The sequence below is a fragment of the Dendrobates tinctorius genome, unplaced genomic scaffold (genome assembly GCF_039654945.1).
Source record: "Dendrobates tinctorius isolate UK_male_01 unplaced genomic scaffold, ASM3965494v1 ptg000066l, whole genome shotgun sequence".
NCBI lineage: Eukaryota > Metazoa > Chordata > Amphibia > Anura > Dendrobatidae > Dendrobates > Dendrobates tinctorius.
The window spans coordinates 3,810,020-3,830,992 of NW_027361734.1; the positions used below are offsets into that span (position 1 = coordinate 3,810,020).

Below are 20,973 nucleotides of genomic sequence, written 5' to 3' on the forward strand. Positions count from 1 at the left end.
TCTCTTCTGTTACGGCAGTTTGGATAGTAAGGAAAAGTAAGATGTTGCGGTGATGCTTTGGATACGGGAGTTGTTCCCATTCCATTGCTTGAGGTTGGCAGTTGTTATATAGCAGATTTGGCAACAACTAGGATCAGGGATAACACTGACCCTGGGGCTATTTATCCCATGCTTTGATTTGCACTGAACACGGCATGTAAGTGAGTAGCCAGAGAAAAGGTGCACTCATCGTCTACTACCCAGGTGATGGTAGTTTATTTTTTATGTTTGGATATGATCTGCACATATAAGACGGCAGTACAGAAGAAATCGCATTAAGCTGACAGATCTGCTTTAAAAGCGAGATGTATTATAAACAGAGGTGTGATACTACTGTGAAGCCTGAATATGTTGAGTAGGTTCCTAGTTAATTTGGGGTCCCTATGATGGCTGCTTGCTAAAGTGCTTCTTAGCTGTTGGTTGCAAGAGATCTGATGGATGGGTTGGTATCATATTTACAGTCATATGTAAAAGTTTGGGCACCCCTATTAATGTTAACCTTTTTTCTTAATAGCAATTTTGGTTTTTGCAACAGGTATTTCAGTTTCATATATCTAATAACTGATGGACTCAGTTATATTTCTGGATTCAAATGAGGTTTATTGTACTAACAGAAAATGTGCAATCTGCATTTAAACAAAATTTGACCGGTGCAAAAGTATGGGCACCCTTCTTCAGAGAAGAAGAATGGTGAGAACAGTCAAGGACAATCCACAGACCACCTCCAAAGACCTGCAGCATCATCTTGCTGCAGATGGTGTCACTGTGCATCGGTCAACAATACAGCGCATGCATAACGCCTTTTTGTATGACCAAACAACTCAATCTTTGTTTCATCAGTCCACAGGACCTTCTTCCAAAATGTAACTGGCTTGTTCTAATGTTGTTTCTGCCATATAGACCCCTCAAAGTGACTTCAAATGTGAGGTGGCCCCTAAAAAAATGGTTTTGTAAATTTTGTTGTAAAAATGAGAAATCACTGGTCAACTTTTAACCCTTATAACTTCCTAACAAAAAAATATTTTGCTTCCAAAATTGTGCTGATGTAAAGTAGACATGTGGGAAATGTTATTTAGTAACTATTTTGTGTCACATAACTCTCTAGTTTAACAGAATAAAAATTCAAAATTGCGAAATTTTCAAAATTTTCACCAAATTTCTGATTTTTTTCACAAATAAACGCAAAAATTATCGACCTAAATTTACCACTAACATGAAGCCCAATATGTCACGAAAAAACAATCTCAGAATCGCTAGGATGCGTTGAAGCGTTCCAGAGTTATTACCTCATAAAGGGACACTGGTCAGAATTGCAAAAAATGGCCAGGTCATAATAGGCTGGGTCATGAAGGGGTTAAAGGACAAGATGATAGCCCTAGTGTCAGTTTTGTCCAACCCAATCATGTCCTAGAGGAAAGTCATGTCCCTTATAGGATCAGTGACTTCATGCAGTACAGTGGGCACAATGTCATTCCAGGGCTTTGCAGCAGGATATCTTACAAGGAGAAAAGAGGTCGGCCGTCTGGAGGGGAGGATTATGCTTTCCCAGGAAGAAGTAGACTCCATGACCGGGTGGCTGGATCCAGGGAATCTATCGCGCGGCCTCCCATGGTCCCTCCCAATATCAGATGTGATTGTGACGGACGTGAGTGCGGAAGGATGGAGGGCGCATTTCAGAGACCATATAATACTAGGGATCTGATCAGAAACGGAAGCAGACAATTCCTCAAATTACAGGGAACTGCTAGCAATAAAAAACGCGGTAATAGTTCCTTCCACGTTTAGAAGGGAGCCATGTTCGAATATTATCGGACAGTCGAACTTGTAGCCTATATCAATCACCAAGGGGGCACATGATCCCGGCCCCTAATGCAGCTAGCTCAGGAAATTCTCCAGGTGATGGAGGAACATCAGGTACAGATTTTGGACGTACACATAAAGGGGAAGGAGAACGAGGAAGCAGACTATGCGTTCCCCACCCATTAATGTTGATCCCGACAGTGCTGAGGAGAATTTGGGAGGAAGCGGCTGATGTCCTTGGTTCTCTTGGATGAGGAGAATGTCCTTAGCAGATCCATTGGTTCTCCCGGATGTTCCAGGTCTCCTCAGGCAGGGCCCAGTGTTACATCCTCAGAAGTTGGGTCTTCATTTGATGGCCTGGATTTTGAGAGGATGCTGCTAATACAGAAGGGGTTTTCTCCAGCCTTGGTAGCTACTCTCATGCAGAGTAGAAAGTGCATAGCAACTAAAATCTATGGTAGAACATGGGCAAAATTTCTGGCTTTCTCAGGACAGTCTCTTAGGGATATGGTCCCAATCAGAGAGAGCCTAGAATTTCTTCAGAGGGGTCGGAGATGGGCCTGGCCACCAGCACCTCTAAGGTGCAGGCATCTGCCTTAAGGAGCCCTTTACAACTATAACCCGGCGGCAAATAGGTGGATGGTCAGGTTCATGAGCATGTCAGAGGTCTAGACCATTGCCAACCCCAAAGATGCCTCTGTGGGATTTGAACTTGGTCTTGGAAGCCTTAACGCCCTTTGAACCCATACATGAGGTACCAGATAAGATTCTAGTACTGAAGACAGTAATTCTAGTAGCCCTAACATCGGCACGTAGGGTTAGTGATTTGCAGGCCCTATCCATTAATCATCCTTTTATGCAGGTGTTAGAGGATAGGCTGGTGTTGAGACCAGATCTGGCGTATCTCCCCAAGGTGGCCTCCAAATTTCATAGGAGTCAGGAGGTAGTTCTTCCCTCCTTCTATAGAGATCCAAAGACTGCAGAAGAGCACAGGCTTCACACATTAGACGTCAGGAGGGCCCTGATACAGTGCCTAGACAGAACTAGGCAATGTAGGAAGAATGAGACCTTATTTGTATAATTCCAAGGAAACAGGAAAGGGTATAGTGTTACAAGGGGGACCATAGCTGGATGGATAAGGGACGCTATTAGCTTAGTCTACACTTCTAGCGGTAAACCAGTTCCTAAAAATCTGAAAGCGCATTCCACCAGGACTGTGGCGACCTCCTGGGCTGAAAGAGCGGAGGTGTCCATCGACTAAATATGTAAGGTGGCCACATGGTCTTCCCCTTCTACCTCTTATAGACACTGTCGTCTCAAGTTGTCCTCCTCAGTCAATCTGTCCTTCGGGAGGAAGGTATTGCAAGCGGTGATCCCTCCCTAGGGTATTTTGATCTATTTACGGTAAATCTCTCAGGTGGTGCTGTCATGGGAGAAGGGGAAAAGTCTAAGTTAGTTACAGTTAACGGGATTTTACAGAGCCCATGATGGTACCCTTATATTCCCTCTTTGTCACTAATTACGCTTGCATATCGCTAGCTTTTCCGCAGGAAAATCGCGGGAATTTAAAATGCAATTTTCCCATGGAATGGAATTTGGAATTCTCGCGGTAACTTCTGCGGGAATTCCACTACGTGTGAACTTGGCCTAAGTGTCACATGGTCTAACCGTATAGGCACCACTAACCAAACACCATGAAGACAAAGTCAGGGTCAAGGTTGTTGAGAAGTACAAATCAGGGTTGGCAATAAAAAAAAAAACCAAAAAAAAACCCACAATCTCTGATGCCACAGAGCACCATCAAATGGAAAGAACGTAGTGCCACAAAAAGCCTGCGAAGAAAGGGCCACCCACTAAAACTCAACAGCCCAAGTAAGGAGGGCATTAATTATTGAGGCAGAGAAGAGACCAAAGTTAACCCTGAAAGAGCAGTAGAGTTCTAAGGCAGAGACTGGAGTTTCCAAATCACTACAATAAGCTATACACTCCATAAAGGTGGCCTTTATGGAAGAGTGGGCAGAAAAAAGCCTTTACTTGCACATACAAATTGTAAGGCTCGTTTTGAGTTTGCCAAAAGACATGTGGAAGACTCCCCAAATGGAGGAAGGTGTTGTGGTAAGATGAGACCAAAATTGAACTTTTTGGCCTTCAAGGTAAGCGCCATGTCTAGCACCAAACCAGCACAGCTCATCACCCCACGAACACCATCTCCACAATAAAAGCTGGTGGTGGCAGCATCCTGCTATGGGGATGGTTTTCGGCAGCAGGGACAGGAAAAATGGTCCTAATCAAGGGGAAGATGAATGGTGCTAAATACAGGTACAGTATATTCTTGAGCAAAACCTGTTTGTCAGTGATTTGAGACTGGGATTGAGGTTCACCTTCTAGCAAGACAATGGCCCAAAGCATACTGCTAAAGCGACACTCGAGTGGTTTAAGGGGAACTGTGTAAAGGCCCCTTTACATTTAGCAATGCACCAACGATCCGATCAGCGATCCGACCCGGTCAGGATCGCTGGTGCATCACTAAATGATCACTAGTGAGATGTCACACAGGCAGACCTCACAGCGACGCAGCGCACGATACTCACCTTTCACACACAGCGATCCTGACGTCCTCCCGCCCGCCTCCACGCGTCGCTCGTCGTCACAGCAGGAAGCCCAGCAGGAAGCTGACGACGAGAAATGGAGCCGGACATTCTCGCGCAATCAGCGATGGGCAGCCGGTCAGAGGTAAGTATCACACATAGTGATATTGCTAGCGATATCGCTATAACGTCACAAAATCGGTGACGTTATAGCGATATCGCTATGTGTAAAACCCCCTTAAATGTTTTGGAGTGGCCTAGTCAAAGCCCAGACCTTAATCTAATTGAGAATCTGTGGTCAGACTTGAAGATTGCTGTTCTCCAGTGGAAACCATCTAGCTTGAAGGAGTTGAAGCAGTTTTGCCTTGAGAAATGGGCAAAAATCCCTGTGGCAAGATGTAGAAAGATCATAGAGACTTATCCAAAGTGACTTGCAGCTGTAATTCCTCCAAAAACCAGCTCTGTAAAGTAATACCTTTAGAGGGATTACTAGTTATGCACCCTGAAGTTTTCATTTATTTTGTCCTATTTGAGATTTGCTTTACATTTAAAAAAAAATAATTGTTCACAGTTGTAGGCATGTTCTTTATATGAACTGATGCAAATCCTCAGAAACCCGCCAATGAAATTTCAAATGTTGTTTGGAGATTGTTTTAAGTTTTCATGGTTTTATATTGTATACATTTCACTGTACCTGTGCATGGAATCACTATAATTATTGCTTCTCTTTTGCATATTAGTTAATGAAGAACAACTCCGGAGAAAAATTGCAGAGGAACTGGCTTTCGAACAAGCCAGAAGAGAATCTGAAAATCAAAGAAGGTTTGTTTTCTGTTTGAATTATCACTCTTATAATTTGCCTCAAATTTGGGTCACTTCCATCTCTAACAAAATTGTATTACTTTTTGTTTATAAAGAAGTACAAGTGCAATAAAATACAGATAAAAATGTGACTCAAGCAGAAAATAGTGAAGTCAAAAAAGCTATAATCCAATAAATCGGTACCTTGCCAAAGAGAAATATATAAAGTGAAGATATTCAGTAAACAATATACTTGGTATGTAGTGAAAACAATAGTACGACTAGATGAAAGGGCAAACATTCAGGCTGTGTGCACACGTAGCTTTTTTTTTTGCGTTTTCGCTGTGTTTTTTACGCACGGAATTGCTGCGAAAATGCAAAAAAAACCTGCATCCCATGCAATCCTATGGGATTCCTCAATGCTGTGCTAATGCTGCGGATTTTTCCGCTGCGGAAGCGCATATTGGAAAATTCCGCAGCATGCTCATTCTTTTTGCGGAATCACGGGGATTCCGCACCCATAGGATTACATTGAAACACTCATTTTTCGCATGTGGCTATGACCACCATGTGTAAAGTGAGTGCTTCATGTGTGGATGGTACCCAGGGCCTGGAAGAGGGGAGACTCTCCTCCATGCCCTGGGTACCTTAATCCTGTAAAAAATAGAATTAAAATAAAAAATATTGTTATTTCTCACCTTCCGACGGCCACCGGAGTCCTTCCCGCCTCTTGCCACACTCCCGGCATCTTCCGGTCCCAGTAATGCTTTGCGCAAGTGACCGCTGGTGATGTCGTGCTCTCGCGAGCGTGGCGTCATCTCAAGTCCTTCGCGCAAAGCATTACTGGGACCAGAAGATGCCGGGAGCGTGGTGAGAGTTGGGAAGGACTCCGGTGGCCGTCGGAAAGTGAGAAAACAATATTTTATTATTTTTTTTTTATTATTTTTAACATCCTATCTTTTACTATTAATGCTGCTTAGCAGCATCAATAGTAAAAAGTTGGTCACAAATTGTCAAACACTATGTTTGACAAGTGTGACCAACCTGTCAATCAGTTTTCCAAGCGATGCTACATATCACTTGGAAAATGCTAGCATTCTGCAAGCTAACTACGCTTGCAAAACGCTAGTTTTTCGCAGGAATTACGCATGCGTAATTCCCGCAAATTTCTCACGGCAGGGAGTTTCGGAATTGCCGCGGAAATTTCCGCAGCAATTCCGCACGTGTGCACATAGCCTCAAAGCCCCGCAGGGAGTCACATGAGAATATCTGGAATGTAAACCTAAAGTGTAGTAATAAAATATGGCCCATAGTTACCAAGTAGTACTGTGGACCAGCCCCAACACATGTTTGTTCCTCAGGGACTAGTTCAAGGTGTGTGGGCGTGTGCGCCCAAAATTTTTTGTACACTTCAGTTAAGAAGAACCCACCATGGTTTCTGACATAATTTGAAACTGACAAAACTAATCTTCAGTTTATATTTACTGAAGATCAGCTAATGAAAATCAGAATTTACCAGAATGTATATCGACAAACCACAAAGCTGCTGTAAGAATGTGTGTTGGATAGATGAGAAAAAAAAGCTTAGAGCCTTTTGCCATGTCACATCAATTCTATGTTCACAGATGCAAAAGTGAAGCATGCAAACAAAAGATCACTGTATCTACTGTGAAACATGGAGGAGGCTCTGTTATGTTTTGAGGTTGCTTTGCTGCTTTTAGCACAGTTGTCTTGAATCTGTGCATCTCACAATGAAATCTCAAGACTATCAACACATTTTGTAGCAAAATGTGCTGCCCAGTGTGAGAAAGCTTTGTCTTGAGTTGCAGGTCATAGGTCATCCAACAGCATAATGACCCAAAACACTGCTAAACCCATCAAAGAGTGCCTAAAAGGAAAAACAATGGACTATTCTGAAGTGGCCTTCTATGAGCCCTGATCTAAATCCTATTGAACATCTGTGGAAAGAGCTGATGCATGCGGTCTGGAGAAGGCAACCTTATAATCTGAGATTGATGGAGTAGTTTGCTCTTGAGAAGTGTGCCTAAATAGCTGTGAACAGGTGCAGAAGTCTTACTGCGAGCTATGGAAATCATTCTCTTGCAATGCTTACCTCACTTTTGTGCAACAAATTATTAAGTTAAAGGGGCTGTCCACTACTAGGGCATCACCTTCTAAAACCAAATGTTTGGATCCGATATAATAAACATTTAGTTTTAAGAAGGGGTTGTTCTAGGAGTGGACAACCCCTTTAAGGACACCTTCATTTTTGTCCAGGCAATTTTTTGTTGTAGCTTTTTTTTTTTTTCTTATTTATTGTTAAACATGTCTGTCTTTAGCTGATGTACAGTAAACTTAAATTGAAAATTACTTTTGTCACTTTCAATTTACTCCAGTTGCTATTGTGGGTTTTTCTGTAACAGAAGACCAGCAATCTTGTAAGTGTGTGAGTCTGTGTTTATATGTATTTATAACCATTCAAACCACTTACACCTACAAACAAGTGTGTGCCACACCAATGGGAGTCGCTGCTTGTTTCTTCATAACCGAACAGGGTTCAAGGTCCCAACACTTTTCAGTGTTCAATGTCATCACACCACAACCCTCCCTGACAGGTCAAGAGTAGAGGCGAGCTGCTAATGACGAGGGGGTGACTCATCACAATGGCAATCGAAAGCTGGTTCTCCAAGAGAAGTGGTGACTGGAGCATCAGGGCAAGTGTGATATTTTGGAATAGGCATAAATTTAAAAAAAAAAAATGGTAAAATAGGTGGAAATTAAACCGTTAAAGAAAACAAATCTAATAAATATAACATACTGTCGAAAACGTGTAAATATATGGGGTCACAAAGAGTATCACAGAAAATATAAGTGTAGTGAAATAAAAATATATAAATGTCAAAATTAGAGAATTTAACAGTTCAGATATTAAGGAAAATGGTGAGAATGTGATTTGGCTATAATAAAACCAAATCAAATGCAGAGAAATAAATAAAAAAAAAAACACCCACTTTCTAAGCTTCTTCATGGTAAAAATGGGGGTAGAGGCTATAAAAAAATTTGTCTTGATGTAATTAAGGAGTATGAAGATACTTAAAAAAAAGCAGCTATGTAAATAATACATTAATAACACCAGCAAATATAGTAAAAATTTGGAACAATAACATGGTAAATTAGAATAAATAACTCCAAATATTGAGTTTAATGTATGTAATATGAACAAATAGTCATACCAAATAGAGAATAAACTAGTGATGTTTTAAAGGGAACATGTCACCGTGCCCCCCCCCCCCCCCCCCCAGGTGAGTATTATCTCTCTCTTTTCTTATCTTTCAGGTTACATCGGGGGCTTATCTACAGCACTACAGAATGCTGTAAATAAGCCCCTGATGGCGGTGCCCGCAGCTCATATTCGAAAAAGGGGTGACAGATTCCCTTTAATGTGGAAGTAATGGGTGGAAAAAAAAATATATGGGCAAAAATTGCAAAAGGAAAATTATTATTGTGTTTCTCAGGATTGTGACAATCACCCAGTAGTACCTATCACTATCTGTAATATGACAGCTTTTTTACTCTTTTTTTTTTTTTTTTACAATGGTGATTCTTAGTTTTTTCATACATTTTTGTCCTATTCTATTTTGTTATTTCTGAATCACATTCCCATTGTGTTCCTTTTTATATTTTTACTATTTATTCTCTTTTCATATAATTTATATATGCTTTTTTTTTCTTTTCTCTTTATAATTCATTCTATTTGTTTTCTTTATTCCTTTTGTTCTACATCTATTTTGCCATATTTTTTTATTTCTTTGTCACTCTTCTTAGCATGTCACTCTTGCCTTTATGCTCCATCTAGACAGTGCACTTTTCGCTTGGCGCGAAAGGGAATCTGTTACCGCAACAGAACGCAGCATGATGTAGCAAAAGAGACCCTGATTCCAAAGATGTATCACTTAGTTTACTGGGATGGGCAGAGTTCTTCGATATAGCTTGAGGCAGAGCACTAACCTCACCCACAACACAGTTGTCTATATACATTTTCCATTAACAGCGATCTGCTTATCAGAGGAGGGGGTGTGGTCATACCAGGGCTCTCCTGTACTGTTAGGAAAATGATAATCTCCTTGTGATAAAACCTTCAATGTAAGTAAACAAAAGCACACAGCAAAGTATCACGTTATTGAATTCAGTGTTTTAGCCCCTTACATCAGGCTGTCCTCAGATTGCATAGCAAAAATCTGCTTGCAGATTCTCTTTTAAGTTTTACCTATTTTCTACAATTTTGGTTGTGCACGGCTTAATCTTGATCTCATTCCTACAGTGAGGTCTGTCACAGCTCAGCTACAGCACCTTTTTGCAGATGATAATTTATATATAAATTTTCTTGGATGTCTCTTGGCGTAAATGAAAAAAGCTTCATACACTTGATTTAGTTTCACTGAGTTTTACTCACTGTGATTTTGGTGCATACCCTTAGCTTAAATTATTTTTATAACCACCGCTCGCTAACTGCTTTCTTTTGTTTTGGGAAATTCGAGTTGCCATCTATACGACTGCACATTTTTCTGCTGCAGATTTGAAAAATCTCTAAGTGAAGTAGAGCTAATCAGCACACAGACCTATAGCAGGTTATTCTGCACAGAAATCCAAGGGTCAACCCAAAATTTGTACAGTAGATTAGACTGCAAGTTAACATTGGCTTTTCCCACAGGAATAATCAAGGGAACATACCTTTTTAAGATATCGTTTATACTTCTTGCTTCTGTCAATAAAGTGCTCTTATAATGTGCTGACGATCATTGGAAACGGCCCATTTCCTTTATCTGTTGGACAGGATTCTATTTACTTTCAGCTGTTCTCCTTTTATTACCAAAAATCCTTCATATTGTAATGGTGTGATTTATTTGGTCAATAAAAGTATATTGAGAAATTGCTGATAATGCAGAATATATAGAAGGATTTGTTCCTTGTTCTTAAAGGAGTTGTGCCACCATAAAGAATACATTTAACAAAGCAGAAAAGGTGGAAATAAATGGTTTTGTACTTTACAGTTATTAAAAAATTATGCTCCATTCAGCAGATGAAAGCTTGTTGTTTTTTTAAGTATACTCCCTGGCGTTATTCCATCTGCATGCTTTATCCATCCTCTCAGTAGCCAATCAGCTGGCCGAGCATGCACAGTTCCTGTCATCATAAAAGTTCCTCCCCCAAATCCCCACCCCCAGTATGCTCCCTGCGCTCTCTTCACATAAGTCTGACAGCGAGCATATTGCTGTAGTAGTATGGAAGCATGTCGGGGTTCTCTTCGCCTAGCTCACAGGTCTGACCTCTGGGTTGGATCGTTTTGCTTCACAGACCTGTATGAGTGCGATTGCAGACAGACGCTTCCTGCGCTCACACAGGTCTGTGTAGCATAACGATCGTTGCCATGTCGTCATGATGGCATCTGGGTCACCAGAGCTAGGAAAGTTGCTGATCATGCTCAGTGCATGATTAGCAACTTTCTGTCAGTGCAAAGCTGACCGTTTGCACAGCATAGGGATGCTGCTGCATTCCCATGCTATATAAGCAAGCAGCCTGCAAAAAATGATAGTCCCATAGTAGGTCCCTTCCAACTCTACGATTCTATGGAAAGATATTGGTACCGCATTTTCCGGCATATAAGACGACCCCCAACTTTTCCAGTTAAAATATAAAATCTTCTCAATAGTCGGGGGTCTTCTTATATGCCGGGTGTCGTCTTATAGGGCGGGTGCGGAGCAATGTGTGGTCACCGCATATGGTGGTGGGAGTGGTCCCGATGACGAGGTGAGGGGGCGCCTCACCGAGAAGGTGTAAGTGAAGTATTCCTTTTACCTCTTTAGGTGAGTGACCACTTTGCCCCTGTTTGATAATCCACTTGATCACCAGGTTTCACACATTTTGCGCTCCTTGTTTATTGTTCTCATTATATATGGCTAAGTAGTACTATACAGCCACATATGGGGTATTGCCATGTTCACTAGAAATTGTAGGACGAATTATGGTGCTAATTTTACCTACTTCTTGTGTGAAAATATAAAATCTGGGGCTAAAACAAATTTTGGTGTTTAGCATTTATTTTTTTTTCCTTCAGTGGTATAAATTTCTGTGACACACCTTTGTTGTCAATATGATCACTGCACCAATAGGTGAGTACATTGAGAGGTGTAGTTTGGAACCTCATGGGCTCTCCCAGTGGGTTATGGCACCCGCAAACCAGAACAGCAAAATCTGATGCTCCTTGCCTTCTGAGGTTTGCACTGTGCCTGCCTGAAAAATGTTTCCCGATTTACTTGTTGGGTATTGGCACACTCAGGCAAAAATGGACCTCAGTTTCTTGTAAAAAAAAAAAAAATATATCCTTTTATCCCTTAGAAAAATTAAAAACTTGGGGCTAAAAGAACATTTTAGTGGTGGAAATGTAATTTATTCTTTCTTTGCCTCTCAATGGTAAAAAACTCTGTGAGGAACATGTGGTGTCAATATGATCTGTGCACCACAAGATGAATTCATTGGGAGTGTAGTTTATAAAATGAGTTCACATACAGTTAGGTCCATGTATGTTTGGACAGAGATAACATTTTTCTAATTTTGGTTCTAGACATTACCACAATGAATGTAAAACAAAACAATTCAGATGCAATTGAAGTTCAGACTTTCAGCTTTCATTTGAGGGTATTCACATTAAAATTGGATGAAGGGTTTAGGCGTTTCAGCTCCTTAACATGTGCTACCCTGTTTTTAAAGGGACCAAAAGTAATTGGACAGATTAAATAATTGTAAATAAAATGTTCATTTCTAGTACTTGGTTGAAAACCCTTTGTTGGCAATGACTGCCTGAAGTCTTGAACTCATGGACAACAGACGCTGTGTTTCCTCCTTTTTGCTGCTCTGCCAGGCCTTCACTGCGGTGGTTTTCAGTTGCTGTTTGTTTGTGAGCCTGTCTGAAGTTTAGTCTTTAACAAGTGAAATGCATGCTTAATTGGGTTGAGATCAGGTGACTGACTTGGCCATTCAAGAATATTCCACTTCTTTGCTTTAATAAACTCCAGGGTTGCTTTGGCTTTATGTTTTGGGTCATTGTCCATCTGTAGTATAAAACGACGACCAATCAGTTTGGCTGCATTTTGCTGGATCTGAGCAATTGAGAATCTTGATCTGGATCTTGAATTGAGAAGACCTTACAAGAGGAATCCTTGAGGGGGGGGGGGGAAGAGAGGATATCAGGGCAATAATTAGAGAGGAGCTAAGGGCCTTAGGTAGCTCCAGTAGTCTGGGGGGGGTCACTCCTCTGTCAGAGGAATAGCTTCACTGGCATCCGGACCGCTGTCAGAAACTGGGGAGCTAGACTCTGATAGATCCCAGGAATACTTGTCCTCAGAAGAGGAGGAACAAACATGTTTCCCTACGGACAGTGTTAATAACTTGAAGTCCGTCCGAAATACCATGGGGTTACCTGAAACTAAGGACCCCAAAACTCCGCAAGAGATAATGTTCTCGGGCATTTCCCGGAAAAAGATCCGGGCCTTCCCAGTAGTTCCAGCTATAAAGGAGCTGGTGAGGAGGGAGTGGGAGAAGCTGGGTCAGAGAACCTTCCTTCCCTTAACATCAAAACGTAAATATCCATTTAATGACGAGGAGTTGACGTCTTGGTCGAGAGTCCCCAAAGTAGACGCGACGGTGGCCTCCACTTCTCGCAGATCTTCCCTGCCGGTGGAAGATTCTGGGTCACTAGCTGATTCATTGGATCGTAAGACAGATACCTTCCTTAAGGGATTTTGGGAGGCGTGCACGGCAGCTTTAAAGCCAGCAATAGCAGCCACATGCACAGCAAGGTCAATGTTGATATGGTTGGATGACCTAGAAGGAAAGATTAAAAGCGGAGCATCTAGAGATAAGCTCCTTTCCTCTATTCCCCTGATCAAAGGGGCAGCGGCCTTCCTGTCCGACTCCTCAGCTGACACTCTCCAGTTATCTGCTAGAGCAGCAGGGCTAACCAATTCAGGCCGGTGGGCCTTATGGTTAAAAGGATGGAGAGGAGATACACAAACAAAGAATAAACTTTGTGCTATACCCTGCCAGGGTAAGTACCTATTTGGCACGGAGCTGGACGAGATCCTAACCAAGGCGGGTGAGAGGAAGACGCGGGAACATTATCTGATCCTTTAGACCGCAAGGCGGATACTTTCCTCAAGCAATCTTGGGAGGCATGCACAGGATCCTTCAAACCGGCGATAGCGGCCACGTGCACGGCAAGGTCCATGATAATATGGTTAGATGAGTTGGAGGAGAAAATAAAAAATGGAGCGTCCAGAGACAGGCTCCATTCCTCTATTCCCCTGATTAAGGGTGCAGCCACTTTCCTATCTGACGCCTCAGCAGACTCCCTCCGTCTATCTGCCAGAGCGGCAGGATTAACCAATGCAGCCCGGCGGGCCTTATATTTGAAGGGATGGAGAGGCGTTATACAGTCAAAAACTAAACTCTGTGCTATGCCCTGTCAGGGTAAGTACCTGTTTGGCACACAGCTGGATGAGATCCTCACAAAAGCGGGTGAGAGGAAAAAGGGATTCCCTAACCCATACGTTCCCTTCAACAGGAGAGCCTTCAGGAAGCCTCCGTTTGGGGGGAAAAAGAAGGATTTCAAACCTCAGGACCGCTGGGGCAGTAAGGATCCGAAACAGGGGGGCAGCCTATTTGGGAAACGTCCCTTCAGACCAGGGGACAGATGCCGATAGAATAGTTGATATTGTCTCATCCCTACAGACACTAGGCTGGCTGATCATCTGGGGAAAGTCCAGGCTGCAACCGGTAACCTGTCAGACGTTCCTGGGCCTTCAAGTAGACTCCGTAAGTCAGAAATGCTTTCTACCAGAAACTAAGGCACAGGCCATAGTTGGTAAAATACGGATGATTACTGAGAAACCCACACTATCATTAAGACAAGGTATGTCGTTGTTAGGGTCCCTAATATCATGCATTCCGGCAGTGCAATGGGCCCAGTTCCACTCCAGAAAATTGCAGTGGGCTATTTTGCAGGAGACAGAATAGGGGGACGGTTGGAAGGAAGAATGCCCCTATCGCCCCAAGTAATTAATTCCCTAGGTTGGTGGTTGGACCTTAGCAATTTGTCAAAAGGAGTTCAATGGTGGTTTACTCCCTCTAGGGTAGTCACCACGGACGCTAGCCCCTCAGGGTGGGGAGCCCATCTAGAGGAGGAGATGGTGCAGGGCCAGTGGTTGGAGCATGAAGCAGAAAGCTCCTCTAATATAAAAGAACTAACGGCCATTTATTATGCTATATCTGAATTTCTCCCGCAGCTAACAGGAACCCACGTGAGGATCCAATCAGACAATACCACCGCAGTGGCATACATAATCCGGCAAGGAGGCACGCGATCAGAAAGAACCATTGATGTCTATCGCCGAAAAAATCTTAGAGATGGCTGAGGTGCATCTCCACTCCTTATCTGCACTCCACATAAGAGGAGTGGACAATTCTCGGGCAGACTACCTCAGCCGCCAAGCCTTATATCAGGGCGAGTGGGTCCTCAGCCGGCACATCTTCGAGATGATAGCGGCGAGATGGGGCAGACCGGAAATAGACCTGTTCGCGACCAGAGCCAACAAGCGTGTAGAAAGGTTCGCTTCTCTCTACAGAGCAGACAACCCAGACATACTAGATGCCCTCCAAGCATCCTGGAAATTCCGGCAAGCCTATGCCTTCCTTCCAATGGTTCTGTTACCAACAGTGGTCAGGAAGATAAGACAGGAGAAGGCGAGGGTCATCTTGATAGCCCCGTTTTGGCCCAAGAGGCCGTGGTTCTCATGGCTGAGAGCCATGTCAATAACCGACCCCTGGATTCTGCCGCTACACCAGGACCTTCTCTCGCAGGGACCCTGCTACCATCCACAGGTCAAAGTCCTGCGCCTAGCGGCTTGGAATTTGAAAGGGAGCTATTGAAGCGGAGAGGCTTCTCAAAAAAACTTGACTAAACACCCTTCTACAAAGTAGGAAGGAATCCACAACAAGGCTCTACGCTAAGGTGTGGAGGAAATTCTTGGCCTTTCACCCAGCAAGATTGTCCGGTGAAGTACCCATTACGGCCATTCTAGAATTCCTTCAGAAGGGCCTAGAATTGAGGCTCTCAGTAAATGCTCTAAAGGTCCACGTGTCGGCCCTAGGAGCCTTGTTTAACCACAATGTGGCAGGTAATGGGTGACCTGGTTCATTTCAGCTTGTCAGCGGTCAAATCCAGTTCATATTCCTCAGTTACCAACATGGAACCTTAGCCTCGTCTTGGATGCCTTCACGCAAGCCCCGTTCGAGCCCATGAATTCGGCATCAATGAAATGCCTTTCATTAAAAACTGCTCTGCTAGTAGCCTTAGTATCAGCAAGAAGAGTAAGCCATCTCCACGCCCTATCGGTAGATCCCCCGTTCCTGTCAGTAACCCAGGACAGACCGGTATTGAGAACAGACCCGTCTTACCTTCCCAAATGGGCTACTAAGTTTCATAGGTCTCAGGAGATCTGCCTACCCTCCTTCTACGAGAACCCAACAACACAAGTGGAGGTTAAATATCACACCTTGGACGTAAGGAGAGCGGTACTAGCCTACCTAGATAGGACCAGTCCCTTGAGGCAGAGTAGGTCTCTTTTTGTCTCCTTCCAGGGTAACAAGAAGGGTGCTAGAGTTACGAGAGGCACGCTGTCCAGGTGGATCAGAGATGCGATCACGATGGCATATTCGGCATAAGGAGAAGACCCTCCACAGGGTATTAAGGCGCACTCTACCAGAGCCATATCATCCTCCTGGGCCGAGAGGGCGAACGTCCCAATTGAACAAATATGTAAGGCTGCAACCTGGTCTTCTCCATCTACCTTCTATAGTCACTATAGACTAGATTTGTCCTCTACCGAGGATTTGACCTTTGGTAGATCTGTCCTTAACACGGTGTGCCCTCCCAGGTGATTATCTCTGAAAATCTCTCAGTGGGTGCTGTCGTGGCGAAGAGGAAAAAACCGGATTACTTACCGGTAATACTCTTTTGTAGAGTCCACGACAGCACCCGCTCACTTCCTGCCCGTAAAGTTTCACAAGTTGTTCTCCTTGGTGGTGAAGATTAGAATTAGGAATTAATTTGTAAATAACTATAGCGCGTATAGAAGTGTGTGTGTATGTATGTGTGTATGTATATGTATATATATGTGTGTGTATATATATATATATATATATAATAAGGATGGATGAATTGTCTAAACACGTTGACTAAAACGTGTGGCGGTTCCTCCGTTGTTCTCTGTAATCTAAACTGAGGGAGCGAGGGGGACTGCCCTATTTATCTCTGTAGGTTTCCTGTTCCTAGGGGCGGATCCCCTCTCTTAGTGAGTGCTGTCATTGACTCTACAAAAGAGTATTACTGGTAAGTAATCCGGGTTTTTTTTTTTGTTTTTTTTTTTTAAATTCTTACGGCTCAACGTTATAAACTTCTTTGAAGCACCTGGGGGGTTCAAAGTGCTCACCACACGTCTAAATTCATTCATTAAGGGGTCTAGTTTTCAAAATGGGGTCACTTGTGAGGGATTTCCATTGTTTAGGCACATCAGAGGCTTTCCAAATGGAATAGGACATCCGCTAATGATTCCAGGAAATTTTACACTGAAAGTCAAATAACGCTCCTTCCCTTCTGACCGGTGCTGTGCGCCCAAGTACCAGTTTTCTCCCTCATATAGGGTATTCTCATGCTCAGGAGAAACTGCAGAACAAACTTTGGGGTAAATTTTTCCTTTTGCCCTTGTCATTTTTTTTTCTCCACATTTCAAAAATTCCTGTGAAGCATTTGAAGGGTTAATAAACTTCTTGAATGGGGTTTTGAGCAGTTTTTAGAATGGTGTCACTATTGGGCATTTGCTGTCTCATAGACACCTCAAGGTCACTTCAAATGTGAGGTGGTCCCTAAAAAATTTTTTTTGTAAATTTTGTTGGAAAAATGAGATCGCCTGTCAAGTTTTAACCCTTCTAACTTCCTTAAAAAAATGTTGATTCAAATATTGTGCTTATGTAAAGTAGACATGTGGGAAAGACTGTTTATTAACTATTTTGTGTGACACATCTCTCTGATTTAAGGGCATAAGAATTCAAAGTTTGCAATTTTCAAACTTTTCCAATTTTCACCGAATTTCCTTTTTTTTTTTTTTTTTTTTTTTCACAAACAAACGCAAGTTCTATCGAAAACATTTGACCACTATCATTGAGTACTATATGTTGCGAAAAATCAGTCTCCGAATTGGTGGGATCTGTTGAAATATTCCAGAGTTATTACCTCCATTAAAGTGACACTTGTCAGAATTATAAAAATTGGCCTGGTCATTAACATGCAAACCACGGGGGGGGGGGGGGTTAAAGGGGTGTCTGAAGGAGAGTGATATCTTTATCTTGTAATGCTCCTAATTCTGCATACATTCCCATGCAAAAACAAAATGAAACCATTTAGGGATCTTCTGGCTATAAAATAAAATTTTAATTTATACTTCTGATTTTTCTTATTTCTACCACAATATGTTTTGCCTTTAAATTTGTTTTTTAGGCAGTCTTTGCTTTTGTGATTTTATTTTTTAATAATGTTCTAGGTTTAATAAAACTTTATAGAGTCCTGATGTACTAGTAATAAAAGTTCCTTTTTTAAAACTATCCAGTGTCCAAATGTGCCAGAGGCAGAACACCCAGTTGCTTCAGAGGCTACATACTGATTGGCAAAATTTCTCTAGTTTGATGCAGAGAATTACTTGGCAGAGGCAGATGGTGCCATGCATCATGAACCTTTGGAATGGTAATGTACATCTGGTCAGCAGGGTACAGCTGCTCCATTAAGTTCTGCTAGAAAATATGCGCAACAACCTTGCAACCCTACTGGAAAATGGCAGCAATAGAGATCAACCAGCTATGAAGTTCACATCCATATAAAGAAGTAATGTGTTTTTGTTTCAGGAAGTTTGTAAATATCTAATTTTTAAATAAATTGATATAGAACAGTGTTCAACTTACTTGTAGAAAGTGTGATTTCAGTAGGTTGTGTGTATTGAAACATTCGGAAAACCACAGTTACTCTTCATCATCAGGGTCTAACTGGACTTCAAATAGGGTAGGAAAACTTTCAAAGGACACTTGCAGCCATTCTGATTTGGTCATCAAAGTAGGAGATCTCTTTAATGTGGTTGTCCAGCCTAAGGTGCAAGTTTGCTGTCACTACGTGAATGGAGACGTGTGAACCCTCACAGCGTTTGAACCCTCACAGCATGTGAGCTGTGGAAATTCTCCAGCTCCAAGTGGTTGGTCGTGTGAGTGCAAGTATGTGATTTGTATACTTTTGGCTACATTCTGATTTAGACCTGTCCAGCTTCGCTCAATACAATTGCATTGCGCATGGCTACACATGTTTGGTTGATATGTGGTCACATATATACAAATCGCATACTTCAACACTGCCAGGGGCTTTTGCACTGACATAAGTCATACACATAAAACTGACCTCATGTTTCTACATATAGCTTAGAAGGATTCAGCTAGTCAGTTTTAATCACAGGATGTCCTAGATGTAATGGAAAACAGAAGAATTAACTGGATAGAAGGGTAAAATGAGCAATTATAAGTACACAATGCTATATAATGTGATTTTAAATGATTGTCCCGCCGTGAAACACCAAGCACCTGTACTGGGTTTCAACAGTCATTCTGTGCTGACAGTCCATTTAAAAATCTAATAACAGGTGTATGTGAAAATCATGCTTGTGAATATCGCCTAAAGCATGTGCACACTATCTTTTTTGGGAACGATTGTCATATAGAACCACCGTCATGGGTTGAAATGAAAAATCATGAATGTCACAACATAAATATCTAATGAGTGGTGTGATGACCCCGCATCTCGCCACCACACCTGATGTCACTATTCCGTCAGACTGATCATGTAATGCTGTCGCCCCACTGTCACCAGCATGACGATCCGCACCCCCTGGGGACACGTAAGGTCAGCTTGGTACTGTTTTGCACAGGCGCTTCCTGACTACACGAGCCCAGGGAGCCACGGGGAGTGAGAGGATGGGGCCTACACCATCACTGACGTGGCACCACATTTGCTCACAACCCTGAGAGGACCCTTTCACTACCACCAGTGAAACTGCGCTGCCAACCCAGAAGGACTGTCACCAGTTTCTCGTTAGCTATAAGCCCGGTTCATTAACAGGATTTTATTGGGCCAGAAATCCAAACCGGAGCATGTAAACTTATAGAAACATACAGGCCATTAACGCCCAGAAACTTATGAAGAACTTGCAGTCATCATTGGCCCTTATCTCCTCCCTCTCATGTCCTAATTCTGCATTGAAGCATTACAATGAAACACTTCAAAGTGCCCTGGATGAATTTGCACCCCCTATAAATAGAACACCACAACACAGACGGCGACAACCCTGGCACACCCTGCAAACACATTTCCTGCAGCGGTGCTCCAAGTGCGCCGAACATCTGTGGAGAAAATCCAATCTACACGAAGATTTCATCCATTATAAGTTTATGCTTCGAACATACAACACTGCCCTTCACCTCTCCAAACAAACCTATTTCATCACCCTCATCACTTCACTGTCCAATAACTCGAGACGTCTCTTTGACACGTTTCATTCTCTACTCAACCCAAGAGTACAGGCCCCAACCACGGAGCTCCGAGATGACGATCTGGCCAATTACTTCAAAGGAAAAATTGACCAGATCCGACAGGAAATTATCTCCCAATCACCTCATACCATGCACTGTCCTCCCTCCCCCACTGCATCTAGCTCACTCTCTGATTTTGAACCAGTTACGGAAGAAGAAGTAAGCAGGCCCCTTGCATCTTCTCGCCCAGCCACTTGCACCAGTGACCCATTTCTGTCACATCTCCTCCAGTCCCTTCCCTCTGCTGTCACCCCTCGCCTAACTAAAATATTTAACCTCTCTCTTCTGGTATCTTTCCTTCCTCATCCCTCGACCAAAACTGTGCCGCTAGCTATAGCCCTGTCTCTAATCTTCCCTTCATCTCTAAACTCCTGGAACGCATGGTCCACTCCAGTCTTAACCACTGTCTCTTTGATAACTCTCTTCTCGACCCTCTCCAATCCGGTTTCAGCTCTTTTCACTCTACTGAAACTGCCCTCACTAAAGTCTCTAATGATCTACTAACAGCTAAATCAAATGGTCATTACTCCGTGCTAATTCTCTTGGATCTCTCTGCAGCATTCGACACTGTGGATCATCAGCTCCTCCTCACTATGCTCCGTTCCATTGGCCTCAAGGACACCATTCTCTCCTTGTTCTCCTGTCTCTCTGACCGCTCCTTTACTGTATCTTTTGCCGGTTCCTCCTCCTCTCACCTTCCCCTTACTGTTGGGGTTCCTCGAGGATCGGTTCTAGGCCCCCTCCTCTTCTCCTTGTACACTGCCCCTTTTGGTCAAACAATCAGTAGATTTGGTTTCCAGTACCATCTCTATGCTGATGATACCAAATTATACGCTTCTTCTCCTGACATCACGCCAGCCTTTCTAGAAAACACCAGCGATTGTCTAAACGCTGTGTCTAACATCATGTCCTCACTATATCTGAAACTGAACCTGTCAAAGACTGAACTCCTTGTGTTTCCTCCCTCTACTAATGTACCTATACCCGACATTGCCATTTCTGTGTGTGG

At 42.8% G+C, this 20,973-nt stretch overlaps 1 protein-coding gene across 2 annotated transcripts in view; it reads left to right on the forward strand.

Moving 5' to 3' along the window:
* Positions 1–20,973, forward strand: part of CHCHD3 (coiled-coil-helix-coiled-coil-helix domain containing 3) — a 214,889-nt gene that overhangs the window by 26,385 nt on the left and 167,531 nt on the right. For both annotated transcript variants that reach the window (XM_073580986.1, XM_073580987.1), the window contains exon 3: positions 5,168–5,249. In XM_073580986.1, the coding sequence (XP_073437087.1) occupies positions 5,168–5,249 (82 nt within the window). The remainder of the gene's footprint in view (positions 1–5,167; positions 5,250–20,973) is intronic.